The sequence below is a fragment of the Thamnophis sirtalis genome, unplaced genomic scaffold, assembly GCF_051295495.1.
Source record: "Thamnophis sirtalis isolate CommonGarterSnake01/CBP01778 unplaced genomic scaffold, rThaSir2_p1.2 scaffold_8, whole genome shotgun sequence".
Taxonomy (NCBI): domain Eukaryota; kingdom Metazoa; phylum Chordata; class Lepidosauria; order Squamata; family Natricidae; genus Thamnophis; species Thamnophis sirtalis.
The window spans coordinates 3,582,701-3,608,192 of record NW_028261388.1 but is presented as its reverse complement, the minus strand read 5'-3'; the positions used below and the strand labels follow the sequence as shown (position 1 = coordinate 3,608,192).

General features: G+C 46.1%; 1 protein-coding gene across 1 annotated transcript in view; it reads right to left on the bottom strand.

The window, feature by feature from the left end:
• Window positions 1–63: 63 nt before the first annotated feature.
• Window positions 64–25,492, bottom strand: part of LOC148044267 (retinal guanylyl cyclase 2-like) — a 28,095-nt gene continuing 2,666 nt past the window's right edge. The window contains exons 2-18 of the mRNA XM_087722027.1: window positions 23,732–24,033; window positions 22,802–23,168; window positions 20,265–20,349; window positions 17,758–17,854; window positions 17,206–17,337; window positions 16,059–16,139; window positions 14,816–14,992; window positions 13,504–13,660; window positions 12,717–12,866; window positions 8,972–9,120; window positions 7,860–8,023; window positions 5,767–5,959; window positions 2,676–2,850; window positions 2,461–2,559; window positions 1,847–1,941; window positions 1,199–1,284; window positions 64–157 (exon numbers count right to left, since the gene is read on the bottom strand). Coding sequence (XP_087578153.1) covers window positions 64–157; window positions 1,199–1,284; window positions 1,847–1,941; window positions 2,461–2,559; window positions 2,676–2,850; window positions 5,767–5,959; window positions 7,860–8,023; window positions 8,972–9,120; window positions 12,717–12,866; window positions 13,504–13,660; window positions 14,816–14,992; window positions 16,059–16,139; window positions 17,206–17,337; window positions 17,758–17,854; window positions 20,265–20,349; window positions 22,802–23,168; window positions 23,732–24,033 — 2,603 coding nt within the window. The remainder of the gene's footprint in view (window positions 158–1,198; window positions 1,285–1,846; window positions 1,942–2,460; window positions 2,560–2,675; window positions 2,851–5,766; window positions 5,960–7,859; window positions 8,024–8,971; window positions 9,121–12,716; window positions 12,867–13,503; window positions 13,661–14,815; window positions 14,993–16,058; window positions 16,140–17,205; window positions 17,338–17,757; window positions 17,855–20,264; window positions 20,350–22,801; window positions 23,169–23,731; window positions 24,034–25,492) is intronic.

The window sequence follows — 25,492 nt, the reverse complement described above, 5'->3', positions numbered from 1 at the left end:
TTTCTCAGAAAAGGGAGGAAGGGTTTGGAGGTTGAGCAAGTCTTCCTCCTCTCTGTACCCATTTTACAGCTCTCGGCTGTGCTGGTCCATGAACTTCCGCTTGGAGATCTTCATGGCAGCCTTAATTTCTCGGGTGATTATCTCTTGCCAGGGTTGGCTGTGAAGAAGGAGGAGCAATTGGAGGACAAAATTCAGGTGAGGAGGCCCGTGAGAACCTCAAAGAATGGGAGCACGGTGAGGAAGATGTCAGAGGACCCTCTACTACAGCTAGTCCTTGATTTACAACACCTTCTGTCCCTTCCTCCCTCCCTCCCTCTTTCCTTCCCTTTACTTCTCTCCTTCCCTCTCCTCCCTTTCCCCTTTCCTTCCTTCCTTCCTTCCTTCCTTCCTTCCTTCCTTCCTTCCACTCTCCCTCCCTCCTTTCCTCTTCCCCTCCCTTCCCTTTCTCATTCTTCCTTTTCTCTTCCTTTTTTCTTACTTTCTTTTTCTTCCTTCCTTCCTTCCTTCCTTAATTGCTCTTCCCTTCTCCCCTCCCCTCCCTTTCCCATTCTTCTTACTTCCTCCCTCCCTTCCTCTTCCCTTTCCTTTTATCCTCCACACCCTTTCTCATTCTTCTTTCTTTTTCTTTTCTTTCTTTCTTTTCTTTCTTTCTCTTTTCTCTCTCTCTCTCTCTTCCTTCCTTCCTTAGTTGCTCTTCCCTTCTCTTCTCCCCTCCCCTCCCTTTCCCATTCTTCTTCCTTCCTTCCTCCCTTCCTCTTCCCTTTCCTTCTATCCTCAACTCCCTTTCACATTCTTCTTTTTCTTTTCTTTCTTTCTCTTTTCTCTCTCTCTCTCTTCCTTCCTCCTTAGTTGCTCTTCCCTTCCATTCTCTTCCCCATCCCCTTTCACTCTCCTCCCTCCCTCCTCCCCCTTTCCTCCCCCTTCCTCCATCCATCCATCCCACACTGCCTCCCTCCCTCCCTCCTGTCCTCTTCCTTTCCCTTCCCTTCTCTTTTCTCCTATCTTCCTCTTTCCTCCTTCCCTCCTCTTTCCTCCTCTATCATTCTCTTTCCTTCCTTCTTTTACTTGCAACGATACCTTTAAAGACCTTCAAACAGCAACTGCCTGTCCCAGGTTCTTGGGAAGGACTCGATAGGTCGATAAAAATGCCAAATCCAGTCTGAACATCTGGCTGATTGCTCACCACAGTAATATTTACCCAGCTTTTATTTCTGGAGGATGAGGAAGGGTTTTTGTGAATCCTTTTTTGCCTACTAACCAGTAGGTGTCTTCCAGTCCTTTGCCCTGTTTAAAAAAGGGGTGTGTAAATCCAATAGTATAGGTATTTTAAAAAAGAATAGTAGCTTTTTATTATTATTATTTTAAAATCACTTATGTTTTATAGCAATAGCCTTTAGACTTATATGCCGCTTCATAGTGCTTTTACAGCCCTCTCTAGGCAGTTTACAGAGTCAGCCTCTTGCCCCCAACAATCTAGGTCCTCATTTTACCCAACTTAGAAGGACGGAAGGCTGAGTCAACCTTGAGCCTGGTGAGATTCGAACTGCCGAAACTGCTTGCAGCTGAAAGTCAGCAGAAGCAGCCTGCATTCTAGCCACTGCACCACCATGGCTTATAAATCCATTTCCAAAAAAAAACCCATTCCCCAAAATCCTTCACCACTCAAAAGAAAAGGACAAAAACAACAATGCGAACAACTGATCAGGAAGAAATGGGGATTTTGCAGTATCCTTCCCCTGCCACGCCCACCAAGCCATGCCACGCCCACCAAGCCACGCCCACAGAACCAGTAGTAAAAAAAAAAATTGAATCCCACCACTGATTGCAGGGCGTCCGGCCTTCTTACCTTCAGTTCTGTCTTCCCTCTGAAGTTCATTTTGTAACCTTCCTTGAGATTGTGAAGGATCCGCATGGTATTTTGGCTGATGTGAATCCTGTAGGCTGAAAATTTTGGTTGGTTTTTTTTTAACCAAGAAAGAAAAGGCAAAAACCATCCCTTCCACGAGTCTTGTACATGGTGGGTGGGATTCAAATAATTTAACAACCGGTTCTCTACCCTAATGACCGGATGGGCAGGCGTGGCAGGCAGCACTCGACCTCCTGCATCCCTCTGGGAGCAAAAACGGGGAGTGTGGAGACTCCTGGAAGGGCCAAGACAGGAAGGGGCGAGGCCAGCCAGCAATTTAACAATCGGTTCGCCCAAACCGTACCGAACCGTCTGAATCCCACCACTCCATATGTTTAAAAAGAAGAGAGAAATAGAAGGAGGAAAGCAGAATTAACTAATCCCGTTTCCTGTCAGGCCTGGGTCACTCACAGTTCCGGTGACCCAGGCCGCCAAACCACTACCAAACTGGTCCAAACTGGTCGGCCCCCACCCACCCACAGACAAATTTTGGATCAAGGACCTCGCCTGCAACTCCATGCCAACATTTCCTTGACACAACACCCAATCCTTACGCAATCCGGTCGACTCTATTCGGGAAGCCGTATTCACCGTGTCTCCAAACAGACAGTACCTGGGCATGGTGAGGCCTACCACTCCTGCAGCACAGGGTCCTAGGGAAATAAAAGGATTAAAAATAATAATAATAATACTTCAGATGGATCTGGGTTTTGCTACCAGATGCTAGAAAAATTGCAACTGGGAGATGGGAAGAGATACACCTTGATACCTGAATGCAGTCCCATCCGTATCTTAACCGGCAAATCCGGGATATGTTTCACTCTGAAAGCTCCCACTGAGCTGAGGATATCCAGAGCCATGTTGGCGATCTCAGCCGCGTGCCTGTGGCCGTTGCGTTTGGGGAGCCCCGATGCCACCATATAAGCATCACCGATGGTCTCCACCTAGAAATGAAAACATCATTTGCGTTTCTAAGGGAAAATATGAGCCGGAAGTGAGGCACCGAGATTGATGCTGGGTGATATTTCCTGTGGTTGAGCATCAGGCTGGCTCCATTTTTTTTTTAAATTAAAAGTTTTAAAGAGTTTTACAATTATATACCTTCCCTCCCTCGTCCCCTCCCCCCAACCCCACATCCCCTCCCCCCAACCCCACATCCCCTCCCACCCACCCCCTACAATCTCCCAGAGTAAATTCAGGGTATAAACATTTAGCAATCATATACTAAAATAAACTAACTAACTTTTTTTTTCCCAGTTGTAAATGTGTTTTTATTTTCCATTTTCATTTTGTACAGTCACATATATACTGTGCATAACCGGGGCCATATAACATTAAACAATAAACACAGCCATTCCTCTTGTCAACAATACCCCCAAAAATACAAACCCAATGTACCACTTCGACCCTCCATACATCCTTTCTTTCACCCCCCTCCAACTTCCCTTCTTCCCTCCATCATTCCCCTCTACCCTACTTCCCCTCTCCCTCTACCACTCCTCTCTCCCAATCCACTCCTTCCCTTCCTTCTCACCCTCCCTCCCATCCTCTCTCCCACCCTCTCTACCCCTCTTTCTTCTATCCCTCTACTCCTCCCTTCGGTGTATTTCTACAATCTATTAATATATTCAACTTGTCCTATTTTTACAGTGAAATTAAAGAGCAACAGTATACAAGTGCAGTCACGTTACTTATGAGCCAAGGTGGCGCGGTGGTTAAATGCAGCACTGCAGGCTGACTGCTAGATCAGCAGTTCAGCGGTTCAAATCTCACCGGCTCAGGGTTGACTCAGCCTTCCATCCTTCCGAGGTGGGTAAAATGAGGACCCGGATTGTTGTTGGGGGCGATATGCTGACTCTGTAAACCGCTTAGAGAGGGCTGAAAGCCCTATGAAGCGGTATAAAAGTCTAACTGCTATTGCTATTATTGTTATTATTACTTTAAAATCTAACACATACTATATATCCCCCCTCCCCCCTCCCCCCTAACACCCCAAATAAACTAACTAACTTTTGCGTCATCCCTCGCTTGTATTTTAACTCCCCTTCTGTAAGGCTAACTTTAGATAAATTGTGACATTCCTTGCTCATTCATTCATAAGCTATCTGGAGTTTCTTAGTCCCGTATTTATTTTGAATATAACCAGTCCATCTTCTCCACTCCAGCCTGTATTTCTCATCTGAATAATCCTTGAGATACGCTGATATTTTAGCCATCTCTGCTAAGTTTGTTACTTTTAACGTCCATTCTTGGATTGTAGGCAATTCTTCCTTCTCCCAGTACTGCGCCACCAACAATCTTGCTGCCGTTATTAAATTCAGAATCAAATTAGTCTCTATAACTGTACAGTCTGTGATTATACCTAGCAAGAATAACTGAGGAGTAAGCTTTATCCTCTTTTTGAGAATATTTTGCATAATCCACCATATTTTTACCCAAAAAAAGAAGATAAAAATAAAATAAAAATAGGCTGGCTCCATTTTTGTTGTAGGTGCGCCAACATCAGAGGTTTTGAAGAAGACATTGGACAACTGTTTCTCTGAAATGATATAGGACCGTGAGGGTGGAACTATGGGGCCGTCTCTGCAGGCCAGTGGTGGCAAGGTGGCACAGTGGTTAAATGCAGCACTGCAGGCTACTGCTAGATCAGCAGGTCAGCGGTTCAAATCTCACCGGCTCAGGGTTGACTCAGCCTTCCATCCTTCCGAGGTGGGTAAAATGAGGACCCAGATTGTTGTTGGGAGCAATATGCTGACTCTCTGTAAACCGTTTAGAGAGGCCTGAAAGGCCTATGAAGCGGTATATAAGTCTACTGCTATTGCTATTGCTATTGCATGCTCTTACAGTCGCTACCGGTACGCTGCTCACAGGGCCGCGCATCCTGTTTGTGCGCACACGCTGCGCACGCTTGCGCAATCCACCGGCCTTGTGACACCCAGTTGCTTGTTGGAGCTTGCGGATGGGGTGGAGCACATGGGGGAGCATTGCATTATGGGTGTGGACACGTGCACGCACGCTTTTGGCACCCGAGGAAAACAAGGTTAGCTGGAGCCATTGGAGCTGCCACCAGACTCCGACAGCGAGGGGCCCTATGAGTCGGCTCTGGAGGATGTGGAGGACCCTGGACAGGGTTCCGACTCCGAGCAGGGCGCAGAGAGGCTGGTTGGCCACCAGGAGGCGCCTGAGCCTTGGACCACTGGGGAGGAGACAAGGGAGAGTGATCCTGACGTCATGCATTGGAGCAGTGGGGAGGAGCCAAGGGAGTTGTTCCTGGATGCCCGACAATGAAGAGCTAATAGGCGTAAGGAACAGTTACGCAGTTACAGGAGATAATTGAACTCAGCTGGTGGTAATTAGGCTCCTCTCAAGACTATAAAAGGAATGGCTTTCCACACGGTCGTCACAGGAGTCAACGTATTTACTAAGAGCTGGAGAAGCTATCGTGGCTAGCTTGGCAGGCTGGATTGCTGCCAAGGTCAGTCTGTGCTGGATTGCTGCCAAGGTCTAGTCTCTGTGTTAATAAATCCTTGAAGTATCTTTGTCTCGGAGTGCTTTGGTGTATGAAGGGGGGGTGGGGCGGTCAGAACAGTTAGCCATATAGGGTTTCGTGCTTGAGTAGGAGGGTTGGACTAGAAGACCTCCAGGACCCCTTCCAGCTCAGTTATTCTGTCCTGTTCTGTCTTTTGATGTGGTTTGGTCCTCGTCTACAACATCTAAGCAGGATTCAACCTGGGCTCAGCGGGGGTGGGGGTGGGGAGATACCAGCAAATCTCAAGGTTGTTAGCTGGATGGAAAAAGTGAAAATCCAAAGAAGACAATCGCACGTGGCTCTTGAGGAAAAGTGGAGGATGAGGGCCTACCTTGTAAACATCATGATGGCCGATGATGGCGTCAAAGAGAGTGTAGAGGTCATTTAGAAGGCCCACAATCTCAATAGGCTCGCAGAGGGCGGACATGGTGGTGAAGCCGATAATGTCGCTGAAGTAGATGGTGACCTCTTCGAAGTATTCTGGCTCCACGGAGGCTCCCCTGATCAGCGTTTCGGCCACGGGCCTGAAATGGCACGAGGACAGGGGTGGGGGTGGGGGAACAATGGCTCTTGTCAGGGTTCCGAGTAATAGATCCATAGCCAGCAAAACTCCGAGGCAAGCGGATTCCTCAGCTTTATTGGAAATGCCATATTGGCACAGATCTGGTGAAAGCCAACTCAGAGAGTTCCCGGGGTTTTATGACTTGTGGGCTTCAACTCCCGGAATTCCTTCTATTCTACAGGATATAGAACAGAACAGAGAATAGAAGAGAACAGAACTGAATATAGAAGAGAAATAGAAATAGAATAGAATAGAATATAGAACAGAAAGAAATAGAAATAGAATAGAATAATAGAAGGAAATAGAATATAGAAATAGAATAGTAGAAATAGAAATAAAAGAAAAGAGAACAGAACTGAACAGAAATAGAATAGAATATAGAATAGAAAGAAATAGAAATAGAATAGAATAATAGAATGGAATAGAATATAGAAATAGAATAGTAGAAATAGAAATAAAAGAGAATAGAGAAGAACGGAACTGAACCGAATTGAACAGAATATAGAAGAGAAATAGAAATAGAATAGAATATAGAATAGAAAGAAATAGAATAGAATAATGGAATGGAATAGAATATAGAAATAGAATAGTAGAAATAGAAATAAAAGAGAAGAGAACAGAACTGAACTGAACAGAAAGAATAGAATATAGAATAGAAAGAAATAGAATAGAATAATGGAATGGAATAGAATATAGAAATAGAATAGTAGAAATAGAAATAAAAGAGAAGAGAACAGAACAGAACTGAACAGAAAGAATAGAATATAGAATAGAAAGAAATAGAAATAGAATAGAATAATAGAATGGAATAGAATATAGAAATAGAATAGTAGAAATAGAAATAAAGGAGAAGAGAACAGAACAGAACTGAACAGAAAGAATAGAATATAGAATAGAAAGAAATAGAAATAGAATAGAATACTAGAATGGAATAGAATAGAATATAGAAATAGAATAGTAGAAATAGAAATAAAAGAGAATAGAGAAGAACAGAACTGAACTGAATTGAACAGAATATAGAAGAGAAATAGAAATAGAATAGAATATAGAATAGAAAGAAATAGAAATAGAATAGAATAATAGAATGGAATAGAATATAGAAATAGAATAGTAGAAATAGAAATAAAAGAGAACAGAACTGTACTGAACTAAACTGAACAGAATATACAAGAGAAATAGAAATAGAATAGAATATAGAATAGAAAGAAATAGAAATAGAATAGAATAGAATATAGAAATAGAATAGTAGAAATAGAAATAAAAGAGAAGAGAAGAGAAAATAGAACAGAACAGAACAAGAATAGGAATAGAAGAATAGAATAGAATAGAATAGAATAGAATATAGAAATAGAATAGTAGAAATAGAATAGAACAGAACGGAATGGAACGGCATGCGAAATGGAATGAAAAGGGGCTACCAGACCCCCAATCTGGGGCGCTCCATCTCGAGAAAGTTCGTCTCCTGTCTTTTCTCAACATTGGCCTCATGGTCGACCCACGGGAATTTCACAAGAATATAGAATAGAAATAGAAATAGAGATGGAGATGGAGACGGAGATGGAGATCGAGATAGAATCTGGAGGGCATAACACAATAAAGGGAATCCTTGACTTACAATAATTTGTTTAGTGAAGTTACAACAGCACTGAAAAAAGTGACTTAAAACCAGTCCCAGCATCAAAGGGCTGGACGGACTGTGGGGGCCTAATTATTTATGAATTACTTAATAACCACCATAGCAAAACAGGTTGCAAAAATCAGGCAAGACTCACTTAAAATGCTTGACCAAGAAAATCCTGGTCCCGATGGTCATCATACGTCGAGGACCACCTGAGGGACTAGGCTGAATGCTTTGCACTTACAACGGAAGCATTTGAGACAAGAGTCTGTCCATCTTCTCTTTCTCCACCTCCAATTCTTCCGTTCTCTCTCTGATCAACTCTTCTAGATTGCTGGAATAGTTCTCTAACATCCTCAACATGGAGTCCACGATGTTCGTCCGTTTCCCCTTGTTGAAGGTTTTGAACTTGGGGAGAAAAAGAAAGGAATTGGGGATGGATTTTGGGGTGCATTGATTAGAAAGAAAAGCCCTCCTCTCTCTCAATGCAAAATCCACTTAGACCAGAGGTCTCCAACCTTGGCAGCTTTAAGACCCATGGACTTCAATGCCCAGAATTCCCCAGCCAGCCATGTTTTCATGGCTAAGGCAGGACTAGAACTCACTGTCTCTTTAGTGATTGGCCCAAAGTGACCCAGCTAACTTTCATGCCTAAGGTGGGATTAGAACTCCCAGTCTCCTGGTGATTGGCCCAGTCACCCAGCTGCCTTTCATGCCTAAGGTGGGACTAGAACTCACTGTCTCCTGGTGATTGGCCCAAAGTCACCCAGCTAGCTTTCATGCCTAAGGTAGGACTAGAACTCCCAGTCTCCTGGTGATTGGCCCAGTCACCCAGCTGCCTTTCATGCCTAAGGTGGGACTAGAACTCACTGTCTCCTGGTGATTGGCCAAAGTCACCCAGCTGCCTTTCATGCCTAAGGCGGGACTAGAACTCACTGTCTCCTGGTGATTGGCCCAAAGCCACCCGCTAGTTTTCATGCCTAAGGTAAGACTAGAACTCCCAGTCTCCTGGTGATTGGCCCAAAGTCACCCAACTAGTTTTCATGCCTAAGGTAGGATTAGAACTCACCGTCTCCTGGTGATTGGCCCAAAGTCACCCAGCTAGTTTTCATGCCTAAGGTGGGACTAGAACTCCCAGTCTCCTGGTGATTGGCCCAAGTCACCCAGCTGGCTTTCATGCCTAAGGTGGGACTAGAACTCACTGTCTCCTGGTGATTGGCCCAGTCACCCAGCTAGCTTCCATGCCTACGGCGGGACTAGAACTCACCGTCTCCTGCTTTCCAGCCTGGTGCCTTAACCACTGGGCCAAACCGTCTCTCGATATAATAAATAACTCCATATAATAAATATATTAACCTGTTCAACGATCTTGTCAAACGTCGGCCTTCGACTGGGCCCTTCACTCCAGCTCTGCTTCATCAGCTGGATATATTCCAAAGGGGTATTTTCCAGCGGGACACTTGGCCGAAACAACATCTGGGGGTCCTTCAGTTTGCTTATAATCTCTGGGCCAAAGAAAAATCCCCAAAAAGGATTGTTTTCATCAGAGGTTCACGCGCTAATAACTCTTCTCTTCCCAAGAGGACAGGCGATATAGCTTTGCGTTATTTCTCAGACACAGAAAACGGGTTAATTCAATGTACAACTTAAAGGCATGTGAAAACACAGTTGTCGAAGAGATGAATTCTGGGAAATGAAGTCCAGAAGTCTTAAAATTGCCAATGTTGGGGAGCCCAGTTCTAAGGAAGCCTCAGGGCCATGGCTGGCTGAGGAATTCTGGGACTTGAAGTCCAGAAGTCTTAAAGTTGCCAAGGATGGAGAGCCTTATTCTAAGGAAGGGCCAGGCCTTCCATTAGGCCCTCAGCATGCCTGGCTGAGGAATTCTGGGAGTTGAAGTCCAGAAGTCTTAAAGCCGCCAAGTGGCATGGCTGGCAGAGGAATTCTGGGAGTTGAAGTCCAGAAGGTCTTAATGTTGCCAAGGATGGAGAGAGGACTGTTCTAAGGAAGCTTGAGGGCCAGTCCTACCATCAGGCCTTCTCAGCATGGTTGGCTGAGGAATTCTGGGACTTCAAGTCCAGAAGTCTTAAAGCTGTCAAGTGGCATGACTGGCTGAGGAATTCTGGGACTTCAAGTCCAGAAGTCTTAAAGTTGCCAAGGATGGAGAGCCTTATTCTAAGGAAGGGCCAGGCCTTCCATTAGGCCCTCAGCATGCCTAGCTGAGGAATCCTGGGAGTTGAAGTCCACCACTCTTAAAGCTGCCAAGTGGCATGGCTGGCAGAGGAATTCTGGGAGTTGAAGTCCAGAAGTCTTAAAGTTGCCAAGGATGGAGAGCCTTATTCTAAGGAAGGGCCAGGCCTTCCATTAGGCCCTCCGCATGCCTGGCTGAGGAATTCTGGGAGTTGAAGTCCACCAGTTTTAAAGCTGCCAAGTGGCATGGCTGGCTGAGGAATTCTGGGAGTTGAAGTCCACCAGTCTTAAAGCTGCCAAGTGGCATGGCTGGCTGAGGAATTCTGGGAGTTGAAGTCCACCACTCTTAAAGCTGCCAAGTGGCATGGCTGGCTGAGGAATTCTGGGAGTTGAAGTCCAGAAGTCTTAAAGTTGCCAAGGATGGAGAGGCCTGTTTTAAGGAAGCTTCAGGGCCAGTCCTACCATCAGGCCCTCTCAGCATGGTTGGCTGAGGAATTCTGGGACTTGAAGTCCACCAGTCTTAAAGTTTCCAAGGTTGGGAAACCCTTCCTTAGAAGACACAAAGCTTCAAGAGACCGTTATGATGCTGTCCTTGGTGCTGAAGCTCTGAATTACAGGCAGCTCCAAGTAGTCCTTGACTTATAACCATTTGTTTACTGACCGTTCAAAGTCACAATGCTTCTGAAAAAAGTCATGTACAAGCATTGCAGCATCCCCATGGTCATGTGATCAAAATTCAGACATGTGGCAACCGGCAGGTGTTCACAATAGTCGCCGTATCCTGGGGTCATGGGATCACCATTTGTAACCTTCCGACAAGCAAAGTCAAGTGTGTGTGTGTGGGAACCAGATTCGCTTAATGACTGAATGATTCGCTTAACAGCTGCACTGATTTCCTTAACGACCGTGGCAAGAAAGGTTGTAAAATCAGGCAAAACTCACTTTAACAACTGTCTTGCTTGAATGAATGAAAATTTTGGGGGCTTGATGGTGGCCGTAAGTCGAGGACGTGATGTTAAGAGAGGACTTTAGGAGCTGCTAAAAAAAACTTTTCAAAACAGCAAGATAGCTGCCAGGTCTGCCATCTTCAGCTTCTTCACTTCGCTGGTGTCCTGCCATGAATTGCAAGGGAGGGGGGAAGGAATTTGGGGTAGTAGCAAGGGTGAAATCCAGCAGGTTCTGGAGAACCAGTAGCAGAAAATTTGCGTAGTTCGGAGAACCGGCAAATGCCACCTCCGGCTGGCTCCAGAGTAGGTGGGAATGGAGATTTTGCAGTATCCTTCCACTGCCATGCCCACCAAGCCACACCATGCCAACCAAGCCACGCTCACAGAACCGGTAGTAAAAAAAATTGAATTTCACCACTGGGTAGTAGTAACATGTGGGCTTGGGAATCAGGAGACAAACGGCAGGAGGGGTGACATGTTGACGAGAAGCAGATGTGCTAAACCAGAATGAACCAGCCTCCAAGGACACCTGGCTGGGTATCCGAATGGAAAACTGCAATGAAAATCTTAGCCTTTCCCAAAACATCCAAAAGGCATCCCATTGGACACTGATGGGGGAGGCCACGGCTTTGCTTTCGCTGCAACCACTTAACTTTAGCAAAAGAACCTATAAATCTAGAGAGATATTGGTGTTGAAGCAAGTACCAAGAAAGGTTAGAGTCCTGTTGTGGCCCAGCAGGAGCTGTTGGAGCTGCAAACAGACTCCGACAGCAAGGGGCCCTATGAGTCGGCTCTGGAAGATGTGGAGGACCCTGGACAGGGTTCAGACTCCGAGCAAGGACCAGAGAGGCTAGTTGGCCACCAGGAGGCGCCTGAGGCATGGAGCAGTGGTGAAAGCCAAAGGGAGTGTGTTCCTGATGTCAGGCTCTGGAGCAGTGGTGAAGACGTCAGGCCCTTGAGCAGTGCGAGGTGCAGAGGGAATTGGCCCTGGCTGGCCGGCAGAGACGGGCGGATAAACGGCGGCAGCAATTACAGAGACAAAGGAGATAATTGGGCCCAGGTGGTTGTGATTAGGCTCCTCCCAAGAGAGTATATAAGAAGAGACTTTGGGAGGAGGCTGTTTGCAGGACTCAACTATTATATTAAAGCTGGAGAAGCTTTTTGTGTGTATTTCTTATCTGTGGAAGTCTGGGTTGCTGCCAAAGTCTTGTCGGTGTGTTAATTTACTGTGAATAAATTGTCTAGCAGTAATCTTGTGTCGGCGTGACTCACCGTACGGCGGGGGGGGGGTCATAACAGAGACCTAAGAATAGAGTATCAATTCCTGACCAAATATTTGATTAAAAAAGGAGTGAATTTCAGATGGCTAACCCCAGAAGGGATATTAGTGAATTGGCAGGAGCAAAAACACAGATTGAACACGATAGATAAAGCAGAGTTATTTTATGAACAATACTTTGGATTACAAGAGGAAGGGTAATTGAGAGAGGAAAGAGGAATTAAGCATCAAGAAGAGAAAGAGAAAGAATTAAGAGAGCTAAGTAAAGAGCAGGAAGAGAGAGCGTTAAGAGAATGGGCAGAGCAAAGGAGGTGAAAGAACGAAGGGAGATAAGAACAACTACATCAACTAAACCCACAAATAAGTAAGACATGGAGGAAGGGATAAAAATGATTTCAGTAAACATAAATGGACTAAATTCGGCAATGAAAAAGAAAAGGACATTTAATAAATTAGAGAAATTAAAATTAGATATAATATGTCTACAAGAAGTGCACATTGAAAAACAACACAAAAAATGGAAATTTATACATGACACTTGCCTGTCAAAGTAAAAGAGGGGTAGCACTACATATCAAAAAGACAATACAGCCAACTTTAGCAAAAGAACCTATCACTTCAATCAAACGGAGTCGAGAGTCTCTCTTTTCTAAACGTCTGAGTTGGGGCAGGACTGACAGTAGCTCACCTTCAGCTGTCAGTTCCATCATGCAATAGGGAGGCCCTCGGAGAATAACCTCTTGCAGAATAATGGCAAAACTAAACACATCGCCTTGCAAGGTCCCTTTGGGGTTCACTTCGGGCTCTCTCAGTAATTCAGGAGCTGTCCAGAGCAATTCTGGAAAAAAGATTGGGATCTGTCGTTATATAAAGGTATACTGTTATTAAACAGACAATCAAGAATGTAAGGGAATTAGGTTTATTGGGAAAAAATAATACTAACTGTAATTGTAGATACATCGTACAATGAAAGTGAGGTGTTTAGTTATACTAGATGAAAAAATCTGCGATTGTAAATGTTATTTGAGAATATGGATGCAAAAACACTTGTAACCAAAAGACATGCTGTATGTAATGGATGAGATCCTTTTCCTTGAGCCGAGGTGGCGCAGTGGTTAGGGTGCAGTACTGCAGGCCACTTCAACTGACTGCTATCTGCAGTTCAGCAGTTCAAATCTCACCGGCTCAAGGTTGACTCAGCCTTCCATCCTTCCGAGGTGGGTAAAATGAGGACCCGGATTGTTGTTGGGGGCAATATGCTGACTCTGTAAACCACTTAGAGAGGGCTGAAAGCCCTATGAAGCGGTATATAAGTCTAACTGCTATTGCTATTTTAAAATATTGGTGTTTTTTTTTAATTTTTATGTTTAAAAATAAAAAAAATAGATTGAGGAAAAAAAAGAAATTTGAGGCTCAATTATGTTCGTAAGTCGAGGACTCCCAGTAAATAGACAGAAAGAGAAAAAGAGAGATACCTTCTGCAGAGGCCTGATTCTGGGAGATGCCCTGGGCTGTGATTAGCTCACCGGAGCCATAGTCAGTGATTTTCAACACAAAGCGTCCATCGACCACACAGTTGCGAGATTTCAGGCGCCCGTGGATAATGTCCTGGTTGTGTAAGTATTTCATGCCCTGGAAAAGAAAAAAAAGTTTTGGGCATTTTCCTCTTTGGCCAATAGAAGAAACGCGGAAGAAAAAAAATGAACTAACCTTCAGAAGAACATCTAGAACAAGGAGAAGGAGAAAAGGAGAAAGAAAAAGGATTGAAGGAAGAACAAGAAGAAAAAGAGATTGAAAACGATAAATACTTAGATAATTATACTGGGATTCACACTTATATACCAAAAGGAGACAAGGGGGAAGTTACCCCACCCCAAAAAAGGGGGGAAATAGCAAAGGTGGGATGAATGGGTTGCTCTTCTCTGCACTCTTTCCAGAGTCTCCACATCTTTTCTACATCGTGGCAACCAAAACTGGATGCCGTATTCCAAGTGTGGCCTTACCAAGGGATTATAAAGTGGTGTTAACCCTTCACATGATCTTGATTCTCTCCCTCTGTTGCTGCAGCCTAGAACTGTGTTGGCTTTTTTGGCAGCTGCTGCACACGGCTGGCTCCTATTTCAATGGTTCTCCACTAGGATTCCAAGGTCCCTCTCACAGTTACTACTATTGAGCCAGGTACAGTGGTGGGTTTCAAAAATTGTTCGGACCTACTCTGTGGGTGTGGCCTCCTTTGTGGGAGTGGCTTGCCGCCCATGTGACCGGATGGGAGTGGCTTGCCACCCATGTGACCGGATATGAAGATGCCGACGACACTTGTCAGAACCACCTTAAATTCCCTCACACACTGCACTGGCATGCATAAGAATAGGATGTACACTTGTTTTTTAAAAGGCATCTTTGGTGTGCGTTAAAACAACTTCAACGCACGCAATGTTCTGATTGCACCACAAACGCAGTAGTCATCCTTACCTTTCACAGAGGCACTGAGTTTTATAAATAGGAGCATGATAGTGTAGAATAATCATATCCAAGGACCAGTGGTGGGTTTCAAAAAAGTTTGGAAGCTCTTCTGTAGGAGTGGCCTGCTTTCCGGGTCCACTGGTGGAACCTCTTCTATAACCGGTTCGGTAGATTTGACGAACCGGTTCTACCGAATAGGTGTGAACTGGTAGGAACCCACCTCTGGCCAGGTACCACCTATACTGTACCTGTGCATTTCGTTTTCCTTGCCTAAATGTAGAACCTTGCGGCGACAGCAAATCAAGAAATTAGAGGGAGACTTACTTTAATTAAATCCAACAAAAGGGATGATTTAAACATCCAGTCCAGCTTTATGTCCATGTTTTGTAGCAAGTCCTGGAGACTTCCCCTGGAGCAGAAGTCCATCACAACCGCAGAGAGGCCCGTGTCGGATAAAAGTCCTAGAAACGGGTTCACGTTTTCATGGCGTAACTCCCTCATCTGCAGAGAAATCGAAAAGGAGGAGAATGAGGAGAAACACCAGGTTAAGGAGACAATTTGGACTCTCCTTAAGTGTTCTGACCCAGGCTTCCCAAGGTCATGAAGCCGACTCCTCATCCCGATAAGACCCCTTTTATTTCGGTTAAAGGGAATTCCTCTCCAGCAAAGTCCCGGCTGCCAGCCTTTCAAAGATTTCACAACTACAGACCTTTATCAGGCTTGGAGAGCTGCCAGGCCGATATCTTCTAAATGCCACGCTGTAACAGCAATTCCTTGGCAAGAAGTCAGGAACGGATCTTCACCCTCATGAATGGAACTCCTGCAAACTCCACTCCCCTTTCGCTCCTATTTATTCCCCATGGGAGGGGCCATTCACCGTCCACCTGTGCCTTTACTCCTGAGTCGGCCATTGTTCCTTAGCTGTTTCCTTCTCCTGGCAGCTCTGCGCATGCACCCACTTGGAACAGGCTCCAGCTGTTCTTCTGCCCCACTGATCTCCAACTCTGAAGGCAGCTGATAACTGTCAGAAGGCCTTGGCCCTCTCTCTGCCTCCACTAGACCGATACGATCGCATCGATTAGGCCTCCTCCGAATTCCATCTACTAGCCAGTGCAAACTGGCAACTACCCGGAGGAGAGCCTTCTCGGTGGCTGCTCCGACCCTCTGGAACGAACTCCCCGTGGAGATTCGGACCCTCACCACCCTCCAATCCTTCCGCGCCGCTTTGAAGATCTGGCTGTCCCGGCTGGCCTGGGGTTAAGATTCCAACCCCACCCGAATTGTGTGACTGTTGTGCTCTCTTTTAATATGTTGTATTGTTTCCATATTGGAATACTGTTTGTCTTTCCCCCCCTCCCTTTTTGAATTGTGAGCCGCCCTGAGTCCCCCCAGGGAAAAGGGCGGCATACAAATAAAGGAAAATGAAATGAAATGAAATGACACAGAGCCCTCATCAGAGCCTTCCCCAGACTCCAGGACTGGCCCATCTTCCTCCCCAATCTCCTCACTGTCCGAATCTGCTGCCAGCTTCCCTGGCTGCTGGCAGGCCACAACACTATCTACGTACCTTGGTAAGCACATGGGCTGTACGTTGCTTCCATTCAGTATTCACTGCAGTCTGGAGTTTTTTCAGCCATACCCAGTCTCCCTGTCCAAGCAGAGCAAGATTTTTTAAAACCAAAGTTCACATAACAGTTGTGGCCCAGCAGGAGCCGTTGGAGCTGCCACCAGACTCCGACAGCGAGGGGCCCTGTGAGTCGGCTTTGGAGGATGTGGAGGACCCTGGACAGGGTTCTGACTCTGAGCAGGGCGCAGAGAGGCTGGTTGGCCACCAGGAGGCGCCTGAGCGTTGGACCAGTGGGGAGGAGACAAGGGAGAGTGATCCGGACGTCAGCAGTGGGGAGGAGACAAGGGAGTTGTTCCTGGATGCCCGGCACCGGAGAGCTTATAGGCGTAAAGAACAATTACGCAGTTACAGGAGGTAATTGCACTCAGCTGGTGGTCATTAGGCTCCTCTCCAGACTATAAAAGGAATGCCTTTTGCAGAAGTCAACGCATTAACTAATGTTGGAGAACAGTATTGTGAGCTTGGCAGGCTGGATTGCTGCCAAGGCTTATCTGTGCTGGATTGCTGCCAAGGACCTGTCTGTGTCTGTGAATAAATTCCGTAAAGTATCTTTGGCTCGGAGTGCTTTGGTGTGGGCCGAGGAGTGGGGGGGGGGGGTCAGAACACATAACTATGGGTAGTCCTCGACTTACGGCCACAAATGGGACCAGAACATCCTTTATGAAGCAATCATCCTTCGTTAAATCACTAAGGGAGTGTCGCCTTATTTTATAACCACTTTCACTGAGGCCATTACGTGAGTTGTGTCACTTTGTGAAACACGTCTGGTTCTGCCAATCGACTTTGCTTGTCAGAAGATCCCTGGGAAGTCCCACGATCCCGGGACATTGTAACCAGTTGTAAATACATGGGTCACTTGAATTGTGATCTCTGGATGGTTGGGGACACTATGATAGTTTATAAGACACATTCATAATTCCTGTCACTTGGATGCTACCAAAAGAAACGGGGATTGAGCCCAGACAAAGAAAATAACTTGAGAAAACACCCCAGACTGGCCCCTCCCTAGTTTGCTTCATGGTCTTGGGAAGCCTCGGTCAGAACAAAAATACTCCTTGGTCATATTTTTATCAAGGTCCCCCCTTACCTCGTACACAGCCACGTTCAAGGTTTCGTAGGTTAGAGTCGTGCTTTTCACCGACAACGAGTGAGTCACGGATCTCAGGCTGTGGACTTCGGAGCAGCTCCTCGATTCGCTGAGGTTGTCCAGAGTTAACCTCTGCGGAGGCAAGCAGCTATTGTAAGTTTTGCAACTGCTAGCAAACTTTGAGTACTGAACTGATTATATGATACTGGACTGTGGTATTTGGATTATCCCTTAACTGGAAGACGTTGATGACTTACTGTCTTATCCGTGTATGACGCGGACTGTTTGATGAACCTCTATTTCCACGAAAGTAAAAGCCTATTTAAACCACAGTGTCTCTGTATGCTGGTTTGTGTGTTCTCCAACACAACTCTCACAACGCTTCTCTGAACGCACTCGCTCTCCCAACGGGGAGCTTACCTAACACCACCATTAAGCCATCTTTCCAAGCAGCCTCCATGTTTCCAGTGTCTTTCCCCCCACTTGGAACTGAACCCAGAAGGACGTTTCTCCCAACAGGATAACCGGGACTTAAGTGACGGAGACATTTACCATTCTACTGATTTTGGTGTTCACAAAAGTTAAATCGTCTAAAGTCAGAAAGAGCCTCTGGGATCCTTTCGCGAATCGGCGGTTGGGGTTACTGTTTCTGGAAAAGAGATTTAAAAAATATATGCATAAATCTTGGGTCCCCACCCATGGCCATATAAAGGTGTATTTTTATTTTTTTTACTAGCCGATAACCCGGTGATCCTTGGGTATTTATTTATGGGTGTGTGTGTGGAAGTGTCCGGATAAAATGTAATTTCTAATGTTGGGATTTTCCCCCTTACCAGAGGGAGCTCCCTTGCGGAGTACTGTGAAGCCGTTGCCATGGCAACACCACTGCGCTGTACAGTAAAAGCAATTTTACGGCAGTACAGTAGAAGCCATTTTAAGGCACAAAAGGCTATATCTTAACAGAACGCATACCCTGAGGGGTGTTAGAGGTGTTTTACCAGTGGTGTGTTGCTTCCAGTTTGGCCTGGTTCGGCTGAACCAGTAGTAGTGGCGGTGGGAGGCCTCACCCACCTGCCCAGACACTTCTGCGCATGTGCAAGCGTGCGTGGGAGCGCACCCTAACTGATAGCAAAAATATTTGCAACCCACCACTGTGTCTTACCCCGTACAGTATTTGTTTTCAGAGAGTAAGTCATTTGTGTGCCAAGATTGGTTGAAATGCTCAAGGCATTCCAGAGTTCTGTGGAACACACACACACACACACACACACACAGAAAGAGAATGAGAGAGAGAGAGGATGAGAGAAAATGAGAGAGAATGAGAGAGGGAGAGAATGAGAATGAGAGAGAGAATGAGAGAATAGAAAGAGAATGGTATAGAGAGAAGATTTTTTTAGTGAGAATGAGAGAGAGAGAATAAGAAAGAGAATGGGAGCTAGATAATGTTTTATAGCGAGAAGGAGAGAGAGAGAATGAGAGAATGAGAATTAGAAAATGAGAGAGAGAGAATGAGAGAGGGAGGTAATGAAAGAGAATGTTTTATAGTGAGAATGAAACAGAAAGAGATAATGAGAGACGGAGATAATGAGAGAGAGAGAATGAGAGAATGACAACCTCTTATAGTCCAGCTGCACTGCATTTTCCTTGGCCCTGTTAATAATTTTGCATTATTATTATTATTATTTTTCAGAGGTGAGGCCGGAAGCCAGTAAATTCTCTCTCCCGGCTCGAATTGTCAGAGGAATCCGAAGCATTTGGCTTGCAATAATTGCCCTTTAAAATTTCTTTACTTAGCACAATTTATTTCCTGGAATCATTAGCTAATTGGGCCACCCAGAAAGGCTCTTGAGAGAGAGAGAGAGAGAGAGAGAGAGGGAGGGAGGGAGGGAGGGAGGGAGGGAGAGAGAGAGAGAGAGAGAGAGAGAGAGGTAGGTAGGTAGGTAGGTAGGTAGGTAGGTAGGTAGGTAGGTAGGTAGGTTAGATAGGTAGGTAGGTAGGTAGGTAGGTAGATGATAGATAGATAGATAGATAGATAGATAGATAGATAGATAGATAGATAGATAGATAGATGATAGATAGATAGATAGATGATAGATAGATAGATAGATAGATAGATAGATGATAGATAGATAGATAGATAGATAGATAGATAGATAGATGATAGATAGATAGATAGATAGATAGATGATAGATAGATAGATAGATGATAGATAGATAGATGATAGATGATAGATAGATGATAGATGATAGATGATAGATGATAGATGATAGATGATAGATGATAGATGATAGATGATAGATGATAGATGATAGATAGATAGATAGATAGATAGATAGATAGATAGATAGATAGATAGATAGATAGATAGATAGATAGATAGATAGATAGAGGATGCTACGGTCCGGCCGTGAGTAAAACCTGGAGTGGCTTCCTGGTTGAGGGTCGGTTGAGATGGATTGCGCTATGGTGAAGATGGCTCTGTCTGCAGGGTGAGGTCAAAAGAGTCAAGATGGCGGCCCCAGCAACTCGGCCGAAGCTCCACCTGCTTTTTAAGCGCCTTTCAAGCAGGCGAAGTTTCAACCCCACCGCCGTGCTTCCCATCTTAACTTTTGAATTGATCGCTTGCATTATTATAAAATATAACTAGCGTATAGTTCTTGACTGACAATCATTCATTTAGTGGCCGTTCAAAGTTACAATCATCACCATCATCTTTTCACGACCCCATAAGTGGGGTGGTGTCTGGGCAATTGAATGGAGAAAGCAGAGGGTTTACTGGCCGGATGCCCTCACCTGTCGCCAGAGCGGAGTTTTGTTCAGCAGATATATTCTCTCTTTTTTTAAAAAAAATATTTTTATTCACTATTTTTTAAACATCAAAATCACTGATATAAATATAACACACTGATATATATTCTCAGGGTGCCCAGAAAGAGAAATGCCTGCCCCTACCTAGATTCGAACTCACAGCCCACTGATTGCGAGGCGAGAGCTCCGCCTCTAGGCCGCCGCACCACTCCTACCGTTCAAAGTTACAATGGGGTTGAAAAATGCTGACCTGATGAGGCACGTCAGGTAGAGGCCAAAGAGAAGCAGAAAGGTGGGCGGTGACAGGAGTAGAATCGCGATCTGGAATCCTGGATCTGACCAAAGAAACAGAGATCAAACAGCCATGGTTTAGAGTTGACCGAGTTGAGTGCGAGGACAGATAGTCGTCAACACGTACAACCATTTGTAAGGGAGAATATTTGCAACTCAGGGGTTAAAATGTGGGGTCCTTGGTGTTCTCTGAGATTGCTTGTTTTCCTGCAGGCGTTTCATAACCCGACTAGGGAATAACATCAGTCTAGAAGGGAGTGGGGTTTATGAGGAAGAGGAAGAGGGGTTTGCTCTCCCTTTATGTTCTCCCACTGCCTTCTAACACTGTCCTCCTCCTCCTCCTCCTCCTCCTCCTCCTCTTCTTCTTCTTCTTCTTCTCCCCCCCGTCCTCCTCCTCTTCTTCTTCTTCTTCTTCTCCCCCCTCCTCCTCTTCTTCTTCTTCCTCTTCCTCCCTCCTCCTCCTCCTCCTCCTCCTCCTCCTCCTCCTCCTCCTCCACTCCACACACTCTTCTAGCACTGATGGTGTTACTTAGTTGTGTAATGAAATGTCTACAAGAAAACCACCAAGCTCAGAGACCACCAAGATTCCCACAGTCTTCCTCCTCTTCCTCCTCCTCCTCCTCCTCCTCTTCTTCTTCTTCTTCTTCTTCTTCCTCCTCCTCTTCCTCCTGCTCCTCCCTCTTCTCTCCCTTCCTCCTCCTCCTTCTCCTCCTCTTCTTCTTCTTCCTCCTCCTCCTCTTCCTCCTGCTCCTCCCTCTTCTCCTCCCTTCCTCCTCCTCCTTCTCCTCTTCTTCTTCTTCTTCCTCCTCCTCCTCTTCCTCATGCTCCTCCCTCTTCTCCTCCCTTCCTCCTCCTCCTTCTCCTCTTCTTCTTCTTCTTCTTCCTCCTCCTCCTCCCTCTTCTCCTCCTCCTCACTCTTCTCCTCCTCCCCTCCTCCTCCTCCTCCTCTTCCTCCTCCTCCTCCACTCCACACTCTCTTCTAGTACTGATGATGTTACCTAATTGTGTAATGAAATGTCTGCAAGAAAACAGCCAAGCTCAGAGAGCAACAAGGACCCCACAGTTTTTTTCCTCCTCCTCCTCCTCCTCCTCCTCCTCCTCCTCCTCCTCCTCCTCCTCCTCCTCCTCCTCCTCCTCCTCCTCCTCCTCCTCCTCCTCCTCCTCTTCCTTCTAGCACTGATGATGTTACCTAGTTTGGTAATGAAATGTCTGCAAGAAAACCACCAAGCTCAGAGACCACCAAGATTCCCACAGTCTTCCTCCTCCTCCTCTTCCTCTCCACAACCCTCCTACTTTCTATCACTGATGAAGTTACCTAGTTGGGTAATCAAACATCTGCAAGAAAACAAACAGGCCTAGCAAATACCAACAGTCCCACATTATTATTCTTCCTCCTCCTTCTCCTGCTCCTCCTTTTTCCTATCGTGGACGGCATCACTTAGCTGGGTCATGAAACATCGGCAAGAAAACCACCAAGCTCAGAGAGCACCAAGGAGCCCTCAAGGAATTGCATTCATAGTTGGTTGGTTGGTTAGTAACCACCTTTCAGGGTGTTTTAAACCAGTGACGGCTAACCATTTTGTCTTTGCGTGCTGAAAGTGCGTGTGCACCCATAATGCAATGCGTGCCCCCCGCCGTGCCCCCCTCATGTGCGTGTTCCCCCCTGCCATGCTCTCCCACGCAAGCACATACACACACCCGCTGTCCCCTTGCGCGTGCGACCTGCCCCCCACATGTGGGGCAGAGACCCCAAAACCAGCTGGCTGGTGGGAGGCACATGCCCATGCGCAGTGGAGCTGAACTGGGTGACGGCTCGCGTGTCTGCAGAGAGGGCTTTGCGTGCCACCTGTGGCTCGCGTGTCATAGGTTCACCATCACAATTATAAACCATTGTTCCATTGAGGAGAACGTCCAGTTCATCTGCAGTTCAGCGGTTCAAATCTCACCGGCTCAAGGTTGACTCAGCCTTCTATCCTTCCGAGGTGGGTAAAATGAGGACCCAGATTGTTGTTGGGGGCGATATGCTGACTCTGTAAACCGCTTAGAGAGGGCTGAAAGCCCTATGAAGCGGTATATAAGTCTAACTGCTATTGCTATTGTATGGAAGTGACAATTCCCGGAACTCCGGGAAATTGGGAATGGCCGTCCCTAAACAGGAAAACGAGCCAGAGAAAGCTCTTGGCATATTTCACTATCTCCTTTTTAACGATCGCATAATCCCTCGCGGGATGAAGTCTAGCAACTGAATGGAGCTGAGTGTTTGAGTGGCCGGACGCCCATCCTGTTGCCAAGGTGGAGTTTTGTTCAGCAGATATATTCTCAGTGTGGCCCAAAGAGAGAAATATCTGCCTCTACCTAGGATTGAACTCACAGCCTTCTGATTGCGAGGCAAGAGCCCCCACCTCTAGGCCACCACACCACTCAAAGCTCTGGGAAATATTTGCAGGGTGATCATTGGGCGAATGGTTTGTTCTTCCCGTGGGGTGAGATACTAACACGCGTCATCTCTTTCACAAAGGACGCCGGGTTCAAACCAGCAGGCTGAATCGACCGGGGGGGATCTCCCCCCTGGGAAATGGATTGCCCTCCCCAGGGGCTGCATCCTGCCCAAAGATGCCTCCAGCAGGTAAGTGGGGTACAGGTGACTTCCTTTGCCGTCCGTGTCCAGAATTACGTATCGGGCCAGCGGCTGTCCTTGGCTGTCGACTTGGATCCTGTGGCTGAAGCCGGCAAAGTCCAGATTTCTGACGTGGTGATTTATGGTGGTTCCCGAAGGTTCAGAATTTGGGGGGCGGGCTACCTTGGCTAGGATTTTTGCCAGCAGGTAGATGGCATCGTAGATGGTCCCGAAGAGTGGTGTGACCTGCAGAACAAGAGGTTTTTAAGTATTTATTTCATTTGTCCATATCGCACCTTTATTATTTATGCAAATCACTCAAGGTGGCAAATACCAACGCACCTTTCTCCAACCGAGTGGGGCTCGGTTGGTGGTCATAAGTCGAGTTTTGAGTTTAATAAAATTTGTATGCCACACACTCCCATTGGGACTCTGGGCGGCTCACAACCAGACAAAAGAAACATTTAAAATTTAAGAATAAAAAATACAATTAAAAGTCCACATCATCCATTCCATCTAAGCGGGGCTGGATATCAATCAACAGCCCCAGGCCTGCCGGAACCGCCAGGTCTTAACGGCTTTACGGAAGGCCGGGAGAGTGGTGAGGGTCCGGATCTCTACGGGTAGATCGTTCCACAGGGCCGGCGCAGCAACAGAGAAGGCCCTCCCCTGGGGGGCCGCCAGCCAGCATTATCCGGTTGACGGCACCCGGAGGAGGCCCAACCTGTGCGATCTTGTTGGTCGTTGGGAGGTAAGTGGGCAGGAGGCGGTCTCTCAGGTGTTGAGGACTACCTTTAATCGAGACTGACCTGTTCGGGTTCCAACTCCGCTTTTATTTCGCCTTTTCCTTTGGCTGCTCGGAGAGCTTCATAGAACGTCCATTCTCCAGGCTGCAAGGTGATTGTCAGCACCGCGTCGTAAGCCTTCCGGAAGGCTCCGTCGTTTCCCAGGAGGAAGTAGGAATGGTTCCCGCCGGGGAGGCTGTAGAAGAGCGTGTCGTAGGGCAGGAAGACATACCTGCCGTCTGCCAGCCCGAGTTCCTGAGCTTTGCTTAAGAAGGTCGCTTGGTCTTCCCCTCCGACGAGAGCGGAGGCCATGCAGAGGAGAAGGACTGGGGGAGGAGGAAAGGAAGGGGTTAAAACTTTCGGCTTACACAGGAAAGGAAGAGAGGTGCATAAAGCTATTGGGTTAAAACACAGAAAAAGGTTAGAGAAAATGATACATCAGCCCATAGAATTTCATTTAGAGCCGAGGTGGCGCAGTGGTTAGGGTGCAGTACTGCAGGCCACTTCAGCTGACTGCTATCTGCAGTTCAGCGGTTCCAATCTCACCGGCTCAGGGTTGACTCAGCCTTCCATCCTTCCGAGGTGGGGGAAATGAGGAGCCGGATTGTTGTTGGGGGCGATATGCTGACTCTGTAAACCGCTTAGAGAGGGCTGGAAGCCCTATGAAGCGGTATATAAGTCTAACTGCTATTGCTATTGCTACTATTAAACCAGAGGTATTTTTTTAATATAAATTTTTATTTTTATTATACAGACAACACATACAGACAACAACAAAACAAAAATAAACGAAGAAAAAAGCATCATCACATACAGCATGTCGTTTGGTTACAGGTGTTTTAACATCCATATTCTTGAATAACATTTATCATCAGAGATTTTCCATCTAGTATAACTAAATACCTCTCTTTCATTGTACAGTATATGTTCAATTACGATTAGTATTATTTTTTCCCCAATAAATCATAGTTCCCTTACATTCTTGATTATCTATTTGATAACAGTATATAGAGAAAATCATTTGTTTGAAAATGTAAAGTTGGGATTGCTGAAACGCCACCCTGAAAACCCATCAGAGAAAGTAAATAAGCAAGGCCAACAATGGAAGGGAGGAAGGAGGAGAAGGGAAAGGAAGAAAGGATAAAAGCAGAGGAAGTAAGGGAGGGGAATAAAGAATGGGACAGAGGGGAAGAAGGAGGAGAAGAGAGGAGGAGAGGGGGAAAGAGAGGGGAGGAAGAAAGGAGGAAGGATGAGGAGGGAAAAGAAGAAAGGGTAAAGCAGAGGAAGTAAGGAAGGGGAATCAAGAGTAGGAGAGAGGGTAAGAAGGAGGAGAAGAAGGGAGGAGGAGGGAAAGAGGGGGAAGAAGAAAGGAGGGAGGATGAGGTGGGAAAGGGAGAAAGGGTAAAAGCAGAGGAAGAAAGAGGAAAGAAGGAAAGAAAGAGAAAGAAGGAAGGAAGGACAAAGAAAGAAAGAAAGGAGGGAGGGAGGGAAGAAACAAAAAGAAAGAAAGAAGAAAGAAATAAAAGACACAGAAAGAAAGAAAGAAAGAAAGAAAGAAAGAAAGAAAGAAAGAAAGAAAGAAGAGGGGGAGGAAACAGGAGTGGGAAGGAAGGAAACATGAGTGGGAGGAGGGAAATAGGAAGGGGAAGGAAGGAAGGAAGAGGAAAGAAGGAAGGAAACAGGAGGGGAAGGAAGGAAACATGAGTGGGAGGAGGGAAATAGGAAGGGGAAGGAAGGAAGAGGAAAGAAGGAAGGAAATAGGAGGGAAGGAAGGAAACATGAGGG